This window comes from Callorhinus ursinus, unplaced genomic scaffold (genome assembly GCF_003265705.2).
Source record: "Callorhinus ursinus isolate GAN/ISIS: 27379988/994484 unplaced genomic scaffold, GSC_fseal_2.0 scaffold27, whole genome shotgun sequence".
Classification (NCBI taxonomy): Eukaryota; Metazoa; Chordata; class Mammalia; order Carnivora; family Otariidae; genus Callorhinus; species Callorhinus ursinus.
In genome coordinates, this window is record NW_027397089.1 from 21,389,602 (window position 1) to 21,405,341 (window position 15,740).

At 45.8% G+C, this 15,740-nt stretch overlaps 1 protein-coding gene across 4 annotated transcripts in view; it reads right to left on the reverse strand.

Annotated features, from left to right (window-relative positions):
- Positions 1 to 10,698, reverse strand: part of ETV6 (ETS variant transcription factor 6) — a 233,424-nt gene extending 222,726 nt beyond the window's left edge. For 2 of the 4 annotated variants that reach the window (XM_073877969.1, XM_073877968.1), the window contains exon 1: positions 10,295 to 10,683. In XM_073877969.1, coding sequence (XP_073734070.1) covers positions 10,295 to 10,327 — 33 coding nt within the window. In that variant the 5' untranslated portion in view covers positions 10,328 to 10,683. Of the gene's footprint in view, positions 1 to 10,294 lie in introns of all 4 variants that reach the window. The other 2 variants (XM_073877970.1, XM_073877971.1) reach the window with 2 other exon arrangements.
- Positions 10,699 to 15,740: the final 5,042 nt, after the last annotated feature.

Consider the following 15,740-nt stretch of genomic DNA (forward strand, 5'->3'; position numbering starts at 1 on the left):
TTCCACCTCATCCTAAAGTATTCAAGTCAGCAGACTAACGGAAGGACTAAATGGCACAAAGTCAAATAAGGATCTGGCAGCCTTCCAGGGGATCTGGGATGCAGTCAGCCACATGGGGTCACTCGGGCCTCCCAGGCAGGGGTAAGAGGACACTCCCAGACCAAAGATCTCCGTTACTCCTATTTCCGTCCCAAACGACGGCTCTCCCACCCGGTTCACCTCACTTTGAATACAGACCACATCAAAAGGCACCAAGCGAGACCTGCTGTCCCCACCCCATTGCTGGCCATGACCATCAGGACCCAGGAGTGAGGAAAGCCATGGGTCTCAGCTGTGCGAAGCACCCGTCCAGTGACCTCATGACTTGGATTTTTAAAACCTCCCAGATCTCAGGTCAAAAGGACACAGCAACTGCAAAATGCACCAGGAGTCCAATCCTTCAGATTTTCCATCCCCCAAAACCAGGTGGGCTGACTCTCTGGCAGGAAGCTGGGCACACATACACAACCAGGCCCAGAGAAAAGAGAACTCCCGTCTGTCCCCTCGGAGGCCCCGCCCGGGATCACACATCTGTACATGAAAAGACGTAGCTGGACCCTCCGGTGAGTCAGGAGACTCTCTTATGCGGTCTCCTCCAGCAGGACTCTGATTCGACCGTCCAGGACAGTGTGGGAAAGATGAGCTGTCCAGAAGCAACAATGAATAACGAACGAACGAAGGTGGGGAAAAGTCTCCTTCCCTTTGGTTGAGCTCCTCAGAGCAGTCCAGAAGACAGCTTAGCAAACTCCTGCCCCCCTTTCCGTTAAGTCTCTGTTCTAGCTCCCCTGGCCCACCCCAGTGCGGATGTATTGATCTGAGTGTTAATTAGCAGGCCCTGGACGATACAAACTCTAAATTGTCTCCTGACCTGGATTATTCATCAGGGAGCCCAGCGCTGCTCTGGCCACACCTGCAGCCCGAGGAGCAGATCAGAGCCCTCCCCGTTCTTTCCCGTCTCCCAGTTTCCCAGCATTGCCACCAGCGCCGCACCCAGACCCACACTTTCACTAGGGAACAAGGGGAAGTCTTAGGGAAAAGGGGAACTTCAGAGACAAATAGGCTGTTCTCGGGGGCTTGGGTTTTTTGTTTTTTTTTTTCCTTTTTAATGATCAGGATGATTTCTACCTGCAGCTCATTTCTTCCAGGAAATAGTTCAGAGTCAGCATCTCATCTCTGGTTCCTGTTTCCTCACATATAGGGATTGTGAGTAGAGCAGGGGTTACTGCTTGTTACAGAGATAAGTCTTCGGAAAGATACAGTTACGTGGCCCCTTACAAGCCACTGGGGAGGGGACAAGGCAGCTGAGGAGAAAATCACAAACTTTCACTTGTGTTTTCCAAGGAGGAGGGCAGAGGAACGGTTTCTCCCCAAACCTACGCTCTTTCTGCAATAGTCCCAAAGCGCCCACACCTGCTGTGGGGGGTCGGGCGGAAGAGGCAGCCACGTTCTCTCCACTCTGCCTCACAAAGGGTCATTTTCCAGCCTCCAAGTCATCTCCTCCTCCAACGTGGATTATATAGAGGAAAACTCAGGAATACATTTCAAGTCCACGGCTAAGAGAACAGAGCTGCTGAAAACAGATACTTCAGTCCCTCAACATCTAAACACAAAAGTTCCCTCATGCCCCAAAGTCACACATTTGGCTTTCTCCAACTCTTCTGTATAAACTTCCACTGAAAGCCATCGACTCCTGCTCTCGAAACTGGAAATTCAACCCCCCCACCCCCCAGCAAACAGTGTCTGCTCTGTGGTCAGACAGACATGGAACTGCCTGTTTAACAAAAGCAGATTTAAGAAATGATGCCCTCGTTCAAGTCGCGCCCTGGCCGCAAATAATAAGCAACTGTGTGAACAAGCGGATCCCTGAATAGGTCTGAATACTTGAGGGCTGAGTAATAATGCTAGTTAGAGTCACCGGACAGTACTTCCAGGCTTCGGGTTTTGTTTTTGTTCTTTTTTTTCCTTTTCTTTTATCTTTGAAACTTATTCAGAACCGTACCAGCTATTCCCTCAAAACTTCACTGAGATGCAAAAGGCCTTGGTTATTACCAAGTAACTGCAGCTGGCTCATCTCTCCTACTGTTGAGGCTTGCATTCAATTAAAATTCAACACGACTGAGTGACCCCAGTCCATAGCGGCAAGCACGCTTGCTGGGAGTCCGCCAACTTGGGGGGGCGGGGCTAGATTTGGGTTCAGGAGGTGCCACCGACCAGCCACGGGAGCTGGAGCAAACCATCAACATCTCTGGCCGCCATACCAAGTGTATAACATAGGCCGGGGACTAGAAAATCTCTAGCTCCTTCTAGATATTATGGAGGATACATAAAGGTGGGGCGGGGGGGGAAGAACTAACTTTTTTTTTAACAGAGGAAGTCACTGCATTATGAAATTTACATACCCCAAGGGAGAGGTATCTTTATTACCACTGCAGATGAGTTAACAGGTTGAAGATGAAGACTAATTAAGTTCAAGAACCAGGACTCACACTCAGGCCTGTCTACTCCAGTGTCTGTGTTCTTCCCCTAGAAGGGCTCCACAGTATGGCAATGACTGGTCCCCTCCTCCCAGCAACTTCACAGCCCTCTTGAGGGAAATCGCCTTGACAGATAACCAAAGAACATCAGACAGAAAAAAATGCGAATGAAAATCTGAAGTAGAGGTGACTGGAACTACATCGTGGCAACACTTACATCACTGAACGCACTTCACCCACAGTGCTCACGGCAGCAGGGCGCCGCATCCTTTTCAGGTCATTCAGGAAATGAAATCGTTTTCCGTATGTCTGACTCCCACACACAAAGGGAAAATACCCCCAAGAAGTACACAGGCCTGGTGAACGTACAGATTTATTGGATAGCTCCTTCCTGTCTTCACCGGGGAGTAACATATTTTTCATAAGTCATTCATCCAGATAACTGAAGCGTAGCCTTTTAAAACTTCACATTATTTTTATGCCAAACATTTTTGTTGGACAGCTTTCCAAAATGCATTACATTTTCTCACTTCCTAAATCTCATAACTTAAAGCTTGTCTTTAACTTGGAAGTCGTAATTATGATCATTAATATCATCAGTCATTGTGTGGTGCCATACAAATGGGCTTAACTCTACCGGAGTCCTCACGATGAAGCCACACTGTCTGAAATCTTGTCTGCATTTTATCACTCTTCCTCTGCCGTGGTGTTAGAGGGACATGGTCCTAGGACAGAACAGCCGACTCTGACTCTGGCTCAGCTACCACGAACAGTGTGATCTCAGGCATGCTATTTAAATGCCAAAGGACCCAGTTTCCTCATCTGTTTCACGAGAAATTTCGGTTGTGCTCTCTCAGATTCCCTCTTGTTGCCTCCCCACATCTCTCTCTCTCTGCTTCCTTCCCCATATCTGCTCTGAAGAAAGACTTCATTAAAGTTGTTCAAATGCCAAATTTTATGAACTCAGATAGCCAAAATTCTCTCTTCGCTCAAGTAAGATAGAACGAGGCGAGTGTGGTCAGGCTACCAGGAAAAAGGGGGAAGAAAAGATTATTCCTCTGGTGGTGTGGGACAATCGGGAGATACCTGAAAAGACCTCAGATTCCTAGAAATCATACAGTACTGAGAATGTCTGTGAGGGATGGTTTAAGAAAAACTTCATGTTGACGGATTGTGTAAAAAGTTTCAAGGGAGGGGGACCAAAAAAAGCTGTGGACAGAAAAGAGACTGACCAGGGAGTGACGCAAAGGTGTCTAACCCAGAGGCTGAGATTGGGCAGTATGAGAGGACACAGTGCGGCCTGTCACCCACAGAATGAAGGAGTAATTAGGTGCCAGGGAAAGAAGAAAAAGGCAGAGAGGGAAAAGAAAGGTTTCTGAGAACCTGGAGGGCCTTGAAAGAAACCTATCGAAAGACAAAGTATCACTAGAGAACACCAGAGACGGGAAGAAAAATGGAAGAACTGGGCACTGGGTTGCGTGGCGTGGCCATCCGGCTCTCCCCACTGTGAGAGGAACAGAGAGGAACAACCCACCTTCAAGGGGACCCAGAATGGGAAGGAACCATCTCTGCTGCCCTATTCCTGCCTCTCACCCCGGCTCAGGCGAGGCTCCACCATCACCCGTCACAATCAGTTTCCTAATTTTCTTCACGAAGATGGCCGTATCTGAGAACAGTGTCATGGAGAATGCTCTGGAATTGTAGGCCCTAGCTTGGCCAGGTATGGTGTCTGAGATCTTAGGCCAATGGGTCGCTTAAAACACTCCAGGCTTCAGGATCCTCATTTGTAAAATGGGGAGAAAAACGGCATCCCTGAGAAAGTTATGAAGAGTAAGGGAGATAATGCAGATCAAACACTTCGCACGCGGTGGACCAGCAGGCAGTCGTCTTCCACACCCGGTGGTGGTGGTGGTGGTGGTGATGAAGAAGGAGGAAGAGAAGGAGGAAGCAGAAGAAGGGGAGAAAATGTAGGCACAATGACCACTAAAACAGCTGACAAACCGCTTTAATTACCCAGAACGGGGAAAGCTCCAAAATGCAAGTGTTACACAGTTTTCCATAAACACAGTCCACGGGACCAAGCAGCAGCTCTGCCCCTCTGGGAGTCCACATGGAACAAACTCGGGCTAATGCCTTCCTTATTCAACCCCTCCCACCGCTTCCCCACAGTCTGAAAATTCCAGATCATTTCGACAAAGACCAGGCCGACCTGTACATGTTCACTATCTAAGAAGAAAGGCTTATCGAGCAAATTAAGAGAGCAAATAATATATTCGTGGTAGTATTTCGACACTGACGGAACAGTTTCGAACAGGCAACAGCACTCATTTCTAACCAACAGATGATGTGGGACACAAGTCATTTCTGCCTCTTCATCGGGGCTCATCCTGAGATGCCCCAGCAAGCCACACTTCATCAGTCTGGTTCCTGTAGGTTCCGAAATAAATCAAAATGTGTTTGTTGTTTAATAGGCTATAATTCTAACTTCTCGCTCATTCAGTCTCTCGCCCCCAAATACTAGGTTTGGCAGGGAACTATCTTTAAGCATGGTCCCTCTGGCGTGGGAACCCTGAGTGCACTCACACTCATTCTATTCAACAAACACACACAGAGGTTGGTTTCTTACACACGTCTAACAACAAATACAGCAGTCCCGGACTCTGCCTGAAAACAAACCCCAGTGCTTTCTCTACAGTAGCATTCACAGGGGAAAATATGCTGTTTGTATACCCCACACCCTAGGGGGCTTCATTTAACACTGAGCCACTCAGCTGGGAGAACCACACCGAAGGGCAACGTTTTAAAAATGGGTAATAAAACAAGACTGCTCTTCCCCCAGTTACTCCCAGTAACCCCGTGCCTCCTCACCCCTTTACCTTCCTCGGTGTGCGCAGACGCAGCTCAACTGAGATTTACAGATTTTCTTTCAGCTCTACCTTCCTTTCGTACCAGACTTCTCACACACACTGTAAAAAAGAGTTGCTGCATCCCACCCATCCCATCTCTGGGCGTACATCCAAAGGGCTCAAAGCAGGCTCTCCAAGCGATCATCACACATCTATACTCACCACAGCTTCATCCACAACAGCCATGAGATAGAAGTGACCGAGATCTCCATCAGCAGATGAACGGATAAAGAGAACGTGGCATACACATAAAACGGAATATTATGCAGCCTTAAAACAAGATGGAAATCCCTGTACCATTCTGCCACATGGAGGAATCTCCAGGGCGTTAACAATAAGCAAAGTAACAATAATATAGGATTCCACTTACATAAGGTATCCTAAGTAGTCAAAACCATAGAAACAGAAAATCGACAGGCGGCTACCAAGACTGGGAGGAGGGGAGGGGGAAAATTAGTGTGTAGTGGGTACAGAGTTTCTGAGCTGCAAGATGAAAAAGTTCTAGAGATCTGTCTGTTGCCCCACAATGTGAATATACTTATCACTACAGAACTGCACACTTAAAAATGGTTAAGATAGTAAATTTCACACTGTGTGTTTTTTACCATAATAAAAAAAATTGTTGCCGCAAACAGTGGTACAAATACAAGTCCATCACGCCCTTCTTCCCTGATCCCCTACTCCTACTACTTCCTCTTCTCACATCTAACAATATACCCTCTGGGCCCAGTGCTCCCCCCACACACATCTTCCTTGGCACATACCTCCGTGCCCTCATACCAGCTGGCTTGGGATTAAAATGGACCAAGCTAGGAAGTGCCAGAGAGAGTGCAGCCTATTGTATCGAATTTCCTTGGCCTTTTATAGGGATGCACCATGAACCCAGCAAATGCAGTGCGGGGGCCTGAGAACGAGGCCTGTGGTGCTCTAAACCTGGCTCAGTCACCAATTAGCTGGAGCAAGCCATTTCGTCCTCTGGACCTCCTCTCTATAAAAATACGAGGCTGGCCCAGGTGATCCCTAAGGCCTTCCAGTTCTGAAAGCCTAAAGGTTCCCTGGTTCAATTGTCCAAGAACGGGAAAACTGGCAAGCCCACTAATTTGAGCCTTCTAAAGTGATTCTTCAAGTCCCTTTATCATCTTTTACTCAATTCCCTTGTCTGTTTAGATACACAAGAGTTTTTTTTTCATTTTATGAAAATAATAAAAATAGTATCATTATACCAAAATTCTACTGATGATCATTTTTGGACAGACACCTAGAGAGTGTTCTAGGCCCCCCTGAGATAGCAGTGTGGACTTACTAAATACTTCACGTGAGCTATCGGATAAAAGTGTTAGTCACCCTCTGGTACACAGGAACAGACAGAGGAAAGGGCGCTGACCTCCTCCCATGCCTCACTTCAAATCAGCAAACATTGCTGAGGAACATTTCTGTGCCAGGTGCCAAGCTAGGTACTGGGACACAAGATAACCATCACTAAACCCAAGGAGCTCAGAGTCCAGTAGGGGAAACCCGGAGTGTCCCAGTTAGTAGCAAAATAAAAAGAGATTTCTTTCTGCTAAGAAGGCCAACCATACTGGAGAGTAGAGACAAACAGGGAGGGCGGGGAAAGGGGGAAGGGACAGCTAGGCCACTAGGTTTGGTAACCTGGATGGCCCTCACAACTAAAGCACCACGCCAAGAAGCGAAGGACTGTGTCTGCTGGGCCATCACCACTTTCCGCAGCAAGTCGGCTGAACTTAAAACCGAACAGGTGACTTGAAGGTGAAGGCTGATGATGGAAAGGACAGCCTCTTCCTTCCTCCCATGACCAGCACAGCCAGCCACTCAAGCCTCTGAAAAAAATTGTGTTTTTTTTTATAGTCAGTTGTCCCTGTCCTTACATTTGAACCACCCCACTGGTCAGCAAAGCATTTAAACTCTTGGATGAGAGTGCCTTTACACACGTGGGACAGCCCAGTGCAGAGAAACAGTGGGGCTCCGTGATGGTTTGGGTAACCCTGGGCTAGTCAACCTGTCTTCTATGTACAATGCGTGTCTGATACTCACTTCCCTAGGTGATGAAAAGATGCCTACAAAGCTCAAAAGAAATATAAAAAGTGCTTATCAGGCATTCGATGTCAACCACCACCACAGAAGTGATCTATACAAAGCTGTCACTGCTTGACCGAGTCAAAAACTTTCACCTTGGAAATTGCACCTAAATTCTACACTTCGCTTTTCCAGGAGAAGAGACACTGCTCAGAAGTAAACCAAGTACTTCCCTCTGTGGCTGCCTCTGGTCAGGCTCCTCTGTGCTCCATCACACCAGCTGCTGAGGAATTTACTGTTTGCTGACCAGCTGCTTGTAAGGAATGGGAACAAGTGAGGAAGGTTTCAGGAGTGGAGCGGAGGAGTGAGGGAAATCTCTCCACACAGAGGGAGGCTTCCATATCACATGTCTTCAATACATCGGACTCATCAGCTCATCCTTGAAAGCTTCTGACATTCCTTCTCTGCTCCACAGAAAAGTTATTGTTTACTGGACTCTAGAAGCAATCCCCGTACTTGCTTGCGGGTTACCAGCAAACATTTTTTATTATGCAGTCACTGTACCACATCCCAAGGACTAAATGAAACACTGCACACATCACCAGCACATTTTCAGATGACCCGGAATAATCCCAAGTCCTTGATCTGCAGCACATATTATTGGAACACTGTGAATTCAACAAACTCCTTGGAAAAAACACACTTCACATGTGTGCACCTAAACATACACACGGTCTAAGCCAACAGTCCTACACTGGTTCCGTGAGGAACCATTCAAATACAAGTGATACTTTCATTACTAGTGAAGAATATTCCATCTATGTTAATTACATAGAAATACAGTCATGAAAAGAGGCACCGAAAAAAACCTGAAAGGATAAGCAAAAAGGAAAAAAATGACAGGCAAACTATGGCTGCAATTTTTATGTCACATTTAAGACAGTGTTCTGTCTGGGTTTGGGGATTAGTTCTGTATGTATGTGTAAGGAAAGCGGCTGCTGAACTCTTCCCACCAGAGTAGGATGAAACAAGCCACTCGTAGCACCAGAAATAAGCCCATCAGAACAGTGGGGACATGCAGTCTCTTTAAGAGAGGTATCAAGAAAAGTCACAGAAAGAATTGCTTTTTGTTTGTTTTCAGCCTAAAATTACCGCCCCGTCGTTGGTCCATGTTTTCCTGATGTGGGATTTATTGCCATCGAATACAATTTACTGATTTAATACCCTATTATTTAGTTACCTCTGTTTGTGTTATGAAGTGTCAAATTAGATTATCCGTACCGTGCTCATTGTAGAATCTAATTTATACAGCAAAAGAAACTAGTTTTGAAGTATCCAAGTACCTTAAATTATTTACTGCGATACCCTCTCCACCACAGACATTCTGCTGCCCCCAGGTATCCACAAACACAAAAGCCCTCAAGTGCCCCTGGGCATTTTTGTGAGGCAAAAACAAAGAAACCCAACCCACTTTTTTAGTTCACTTTAGCCCTATGTTAAAAATCCATGAAAATCTCACCTGATGAGAAACACTAAAATCTGAGTCTAACTACGAAAACCTAGTAAGCAAATATAATAAAATACTGTTTCCTTTAAACAGATCCTATTGGAAAAGCAGTGTTGAAACAGGAAAGGTTTCTCTAATTCCCCCCAGATGAGGAAAACAGGTTATTTGTTCATTGTTTCTGCAGCGTCCACTCAATGAGCACATATTAAATGGGCCAAGCTGAAAACAAACAAACTTCAGTGGCTTCAGCCTCTCACAGAAGCAGAAGGCTTTTCCACCTGGGGACTGATGGAATAGTGAAATAAATAAAGTGCACAATATACACAGCCATGGGAAAAATAATTGGGGGAAATGGACAAATCATCCTGCCTCCTCACGGTGGCAAACTTTACAACTTTTTAGAAGCAACAAACCACAGTACCACCAGCTCTATAGATGCAGACATATATACGTGTACACACACGACTACTTGGAAGCCAAGTACGGTGTTTGCAAACATCCAACACCCTGCATTTACAATACTGCAAAACACGACCAGAAAGCCGGGAGATTTCTACTCTGCACTGTCAAACAGGGAAGGTCACTTTGCCTGGTCACTTAGATAATTCTCTCTCTCTCTCTCTGCAACACAGGAGTTTTCTACTTTGGGATTACTCAACTTTCACATGCATGGGAGTAAAATAAGCATTCGGCAACTTATTTACCTCAGTTTAAAAAAGAAAGAGAGAAATTCATTGTGCAAATGCCCAGGAAAAGCTGACACCAGGACTGTCTCTCCGACAGCGCTTGCAATTACAATCAGAGGAGGGGAAAAAAATCCAGTCTGATCTGATCCAGGCAGTCCTCTAAGGGGGAAAAAAAAAGATTGCATCCCCAACGGGGGCTGAGGAACTTTTTTTTCCCTAAGAAGACCACCCCTCAGGAACAAAAGTTACATTTCAGTCACATGTTGGGAGTAGGAGTAGGAGCAGGTTTTTTTTTTCCTTTTTTTTTTTTTTTTTTTTACAAAAGCGCACTAATTACGGGGGTGTTTTACAGTTCTAGAGACCACTCGGGTTCCTCCTGGCCAATTGTGTCGGGCATTTAATTGTCAAAAAGGTAGGGGGTGGGGTAGGAGGAGAGAAGCCGAGAGGGGGCTCGGCGGGGGGAGCAGCAAGGTTACACGAAAGGGTACAGCCGCCGCCGCGAGCTGCATCTCCTTCCCTGGCGCCCCAAATAATTCACTGCGTCCGGAGCAACTGCCACAGCCCCCTCGGAGGAGCCCAGCAGGACTGCCCCGGCCGGTGCAGCTCAAGATTTTCGAGCACAGAGAGGGAGGGGGAGAAGATCTTTACCTTAATGCTACACTGAGCAGGAGTCTCAGACATGTCTCACAGCGAGAGAGATCAGGAAGTTCTCAGTTTTTTTCCACTTTCCTTTCCTCTCCCCAACCCAGAAGCGCTCCACGGCCAGCCGGACGCGGTCATTTAAGAAGTTTCTTGCAGCATCTCTCCCGGCAGCCGCCCCGGGGGTCTGCGAGCGCGCGGGGCGGGGCGGGGCGGCCGGCGGAGTTGGGTGCGCGGGGCGGCGGGGGCGTGGGAGCCGGGCCGGAGCGCGGCGGCGGGGTCTGCAGGTCGCGGCGCGGCGCGGCGACCCGGGGCGCAGCCCGGCCGGCCTCCCGCTCTCTCCTCCCACCCGCGGCCGGCGCCCCCGCCCCCCGCCCTCCCGCCGCTCTCCCTCGCTCTCTCGAATGTTTTCCTTCCTGGAAGAGAGAAACTGAAAGGCAGAACTGAGAAAGCTCTTTGCTCATTGATCTTGAGAGTTTCAGTGCAGAAACTGACGTGAATTCCCAGCACTGAGCTCTGCCTCTTAAAGGAGCCACCAGGAAATAAAAGCTCGGGTTACAGCCCGGCATCGGGGAAATAAAAGCCGGGCGGGGGGAGGGGCGGCGGCGGCGGAGGGAAGTCGGGGAAGCGGGGCCGCGCGAGGCCGCGGCCGGCGGCGGAGCGCGCGGCGCAGCCCCCCGCAGCGCGGCCCACGCGCGCCCGCCGCGAACCCCTCCGCCGGCGGGGGAGCCGGGCTGCCCAGGCGCGGCCGAGCAATCGCCTGGTCTAGGGAGACACGTTGAAAAAAACGTTACGCTGGGGCCCCAGAAACCACAAGACAGATTTTTATGAAACGCCTCCCACCTTCCCCGGCTGCGTCTCTCAGATACACTGAAATGCACAGGGGCTCTCCCCCACCCCCTGCCCCAGCCCGAGCGCAGAAGCAAGGAGAATAATCATATATGAAGGGGCATTCCGGTAAGGACGCGGAATCCAAAGGAGGAAATAAAACAATAGCCTTTGTTCTGCTTCTCGACCGCTGCCTCTTTAAGAGAATTCACCAGGAAATGGGAGATCGGGTTACAGCCTGCACACGGGGAAATGTGGGAGCGCGAGCGCCGGAGCGCGACGCCGCCAGAGACAAAGCCGGGCGGCCGCGCCGCAGACGCAGGGGGATGGCCGGGTTGGGGGGGATTCCCCGCGAGGGTGGGCGCCCCGAAAAGAGCAGGCGCCGCGCGCGCCCGGTGGGGGGGCGGGGGGGGGGAATGCGGCCGCCGCAAGCGCTTCCCCAACCGAGCACGCGTTCTGGGGAAGGGAAGGCTGCTGGGCAGTTATCAAAGGCGGTTGAGTTCCTTTTCCTGACCCCCCCTTCCTGCCGTTTCGAAATCCGCTGTCCATTTAAAGAAATAGCGGCCGCTACCAACCGAAATAGGTGACTCGACTGCAAAGTTGACAGGACGTGTTCCTGAACATAATACCCCTCCCCGGGATCGCTTCTCTGAAACCGTCATTGGCTGGTTGGATGACCCTGGGATCCTTCCTGCCAGGGGAGGAATATTTGGCTGTAAAAACAATCGAAGGGAAGTAAAAGCCGGCGGGGCTGAGGGTTCTAGCCTTGAGCACATGTGGTCTGATCACTGTTATTTTTATTGTCATTCATAGTCTCTTAAAATGCTCTGAAGTGGCCGCTGCAAAACACTGATAACATAATTGTGTTTTAAATTCTAAACCCTGCTGATAGTGTGGATGTGTGTTATGTTACAAATATATAAATACATAGGTGTGAATATGTACCTGTAATGTGTGTATATCTACTTGTAAAACAGGACAGATTTCCCAGATCCCCACGCTACAGATTTTTCCTACTCATCTTCCACTCTCCACATTCTAAAATGTATCCAGACCTCTTCACGCACTCATCAGGGAATTCTGAACCAGAATTGATTAAAAGGGGTTGGGATTTAAAAAAAAAAAAAAAAAAAAAAAGAGTCCTATTGCTGGCAGGTGGGAATTACGGGTTTTTATGAGCCTCCAGGGATCTTACCAGTTTTTGTCACCTGGTAGTCATATCCTCCCCAAGAGATCTCATGTCCACACCGGCTCCTCTACCTTGGACCACTTGCCACCCACCTCTATCCCCCAGCCCCTCACGCCCCCCAACAATTATCTTCCCTTGATCCCTCTACTTATGTTGCAGACATTGATTCTGATGTCCTATCGCTGGATTAAATCCTGTAAACCTCTATATCACTTACCAGTAAGATCCTCGGCAACTCTCAGCTTCTGTAAAAGGTTTGATGAGCAAATATATACAAAGTGCTTAATTACCTGAGTACTTGCTACATATAACATGTTCTCAATCTTAGCTACAATTAACCTCAGGACTGAATTAACTCTCAACTTCCATTTCTACCTCCTTTTTACCTTCTCCACGTGACCCATAGAAAGCATGTGATTCCAAAACAAAACAACAGTTGTGGAAATCTGTGCGTTTAGACCAGTTGGCAATTTCTTTCTATAAAGGGCCAGATAAAAAATATTTTAGAGTTTGTGTGCAACGAGGCAAAACTGAGGGCATTATGCAGATATTTCTATAACAAGAGAGAAAATGAACATCCACATTATTGACAAAATGTAAGGTGTAATGATAATTGTAATCAAGTCTAATAATGAGAGGAATGGAATTACTTTTGTGGGGGATAACATTTTACTTAGTTGAACACCAGTTCAGAGTAATGGTTCTCTATCATCAAAACTAATTGTTTATCTGTTTATCTGTTAATGCTGATCTGTAGTGAAATTTTACATATTTCATTTTTGAAAATATTTTCTCACCCAGATAGGTACTGACAGATAACCCATGAGCATATGGTTTTACTTAAGCATATTCATTGCTTAGAAGGCATTTATACAATTCTATTACAATTCTGGGGCGCCTGGGTGGCTCAGTCCTTTAAGCATCTGCCTTCGGCTCAGGTCATGATCCCGGGTCCTGGGATCGAGCCCCACATAGGGCTCCCTGCTTGGCAGGAAGCCTGCTTCTCCCTCCTCCACTCTCTCTGCTTGTGTTCCCTCCCTCGCTGTCTCTTTCTCTGTCAAATTAATAAAAATAAAATCTTTAAAAAAAAATTCTATTACAATTCTATTAAGTTCTCTTGGTATTTCCCCTTTGCCTGCCATTATATTGCAGGTTAATCACTTTCAATGGAAAATTAGGTGGACGTGCACAGTAAAATGGATTTTAAATACGGAAATTTCCTTTTCACTTGTATCATAATCCAAAAACCACTACTGGAATTGTAGTCTGACTTCAGAAAAATGTAACTGCTGAAAATTTGTGTTGGAATGGAGATCTTGCTTCTTGTTTTAACTTCTGATGGCATGGGAAGTTTATAAAGCAGCTCTTATTTGTGATTGCAACAATGTTAGTCATATCAAAATGATCTAACTACAGCATACACTTCACACATAGCTCCGTTTTGCCTTATAGTTATAGGCTGAATTAATGAAAAACATCCAAGTCTGTATTAAACACTAATTTCCAAAGACATTCAGGGTTCAATAATCGTGGTTGGAGGAAGTTTTCACTTATTCATTCCAACTTGTCAATTGTTTCTCTATTCCGTTTCCTGAATCTTTGGCAAATTGGGTATTTTTTTCATATTCCTATGTCGTCTTTGTAGCTTTTCTCTTGTATGTTAAATATAGTGGTCCTCTAGAAATTGCAGTTTGCATCTTTAATTATAACTATCTTCAAATAATATTATTCTATTTTAAGAATATATAAGAAACTTACAACAGCATAATTCCATTTATCCCTCTCCCATCCTTTATGATACTGGCATATATTTACTTCTATGTGTTCTAAAACCCACCATACATTGTTGGTGGGGGGGGTTGATATTTAAAAAATTGTAAATATGTGTATATAATGAAGGTACTAAAACATATGTGTCTTTTTTACTTGTCCTTTCTGATACTTTTTTATTTCTTCTTGCAGATATGGTTTCATTTTTCTCTGGCCTCGAGAACTTTTGGTATTTCTTGAAGTGCAGTTTGTTGGTGATAAAGTGTCTCAGCTTTTGTCTGTGTGAGGATGTCTTTATTTCACATTCATTTTTGAAGGATAATTTTCACTGTATATAAAATCTTAGGTTGACAATTCTATTTCCTTTTGGCACTTTAAATACATAATTCCATCTCTGTCTCCATAATTTTTTATTAAAAGTCATTTGTAGTTCATATTTTCACTCCCTGTGTACAGTATCTTTTTTTTCTCTGCCTGCTTTTAAGGTCTTTCTAAATTTAGCTTTCAAAATTTTGACTATGGTGTGCCTAAGTGTGGTTTCCTTTGTATTTATTCTTCTTGATTTTGTCTGCAATTCTTGGGCTATAAGTTGATATCTTTCATTAGCTTGGGAAAATTCTCATCTGTTACCTCTCTGAATATTGTTTCTGCCCATTCTCTCTCTCCTGGCCTTTTATTACTCCAGTGATACAAATATTAGACCACATGACATTGTTCCATATATCTAAAATACTCTGTTGTTTTACTTTTTTCCTCTTTGTCTTTCAGTTTGGATGCCTTCCTTCTATTTATCTCTTTTTAAATTTCTTTCCTCTGTATTGTCCACCTTACTGTTAAGCCAGCCCATCTAAATAGTTCTTTACTTGTGATACTGTGTTTTTTATTTTTAGTATTTTCATTTTTTTATACTCTCCATCACTTTCTTGAAGTTACTCATATCTTCATACACGGCTTCTGCCTTTTCCTTTAAGTCCTTTAGCATTTTTGTCACATTGTGATAATTCTGAAATCTGGACTATTTCTTGGTTAACTTCTATTGATGTTTTCCTTTCCTTTTTTAAAGATTTTTATTTTTTTATTTGAGAGAGTGACAGAGAGTGCACATATGAGTGCGCTCAAAAGCTGGGGTGGGGGGGCAGGGTGATAGGAAGAAGCAGGCTCCCCACTGAGTAGGGAGCCCAACGCAGGGCTTGATCCCAGGACCCTGGATCATGACTTGAGCCGAACTGACTGAGCCTCCCCAGCACCTCGATGTTTTTCTTTCTTGACCATGGGTTACATTTTATTGTGTTTTTTTTTTAATGTTTCTTAATATTGTTTACTATGTGCTAGATATTTTATGTAAAAATACAGTAGACAAAGAATTAAATGATGTTTTCCTCCAAAAGAGGCTATACATCTTCTCTTAGAATACCACCAGAATTTAGGCTGAGTCTGTATGATCTATAGTTCAGCTGAATGTGGGGTTTGTTATAATTTTATAGTTTGAGTCAATTCACCATTGGCTTCAAATATTTTGAAGGCAGGACAGGACTTTTCCTTCAAGCAGATATTGTTTTAGAGCCCTTATTCTCAGCTGTTCTACTATGCTTGATGTCTTCCTTAGCTTTAAGCTTCAGGGGAGGACCTCAGTTCTCTCCCACTTCCATTCCCAATCTTTCTGGGATT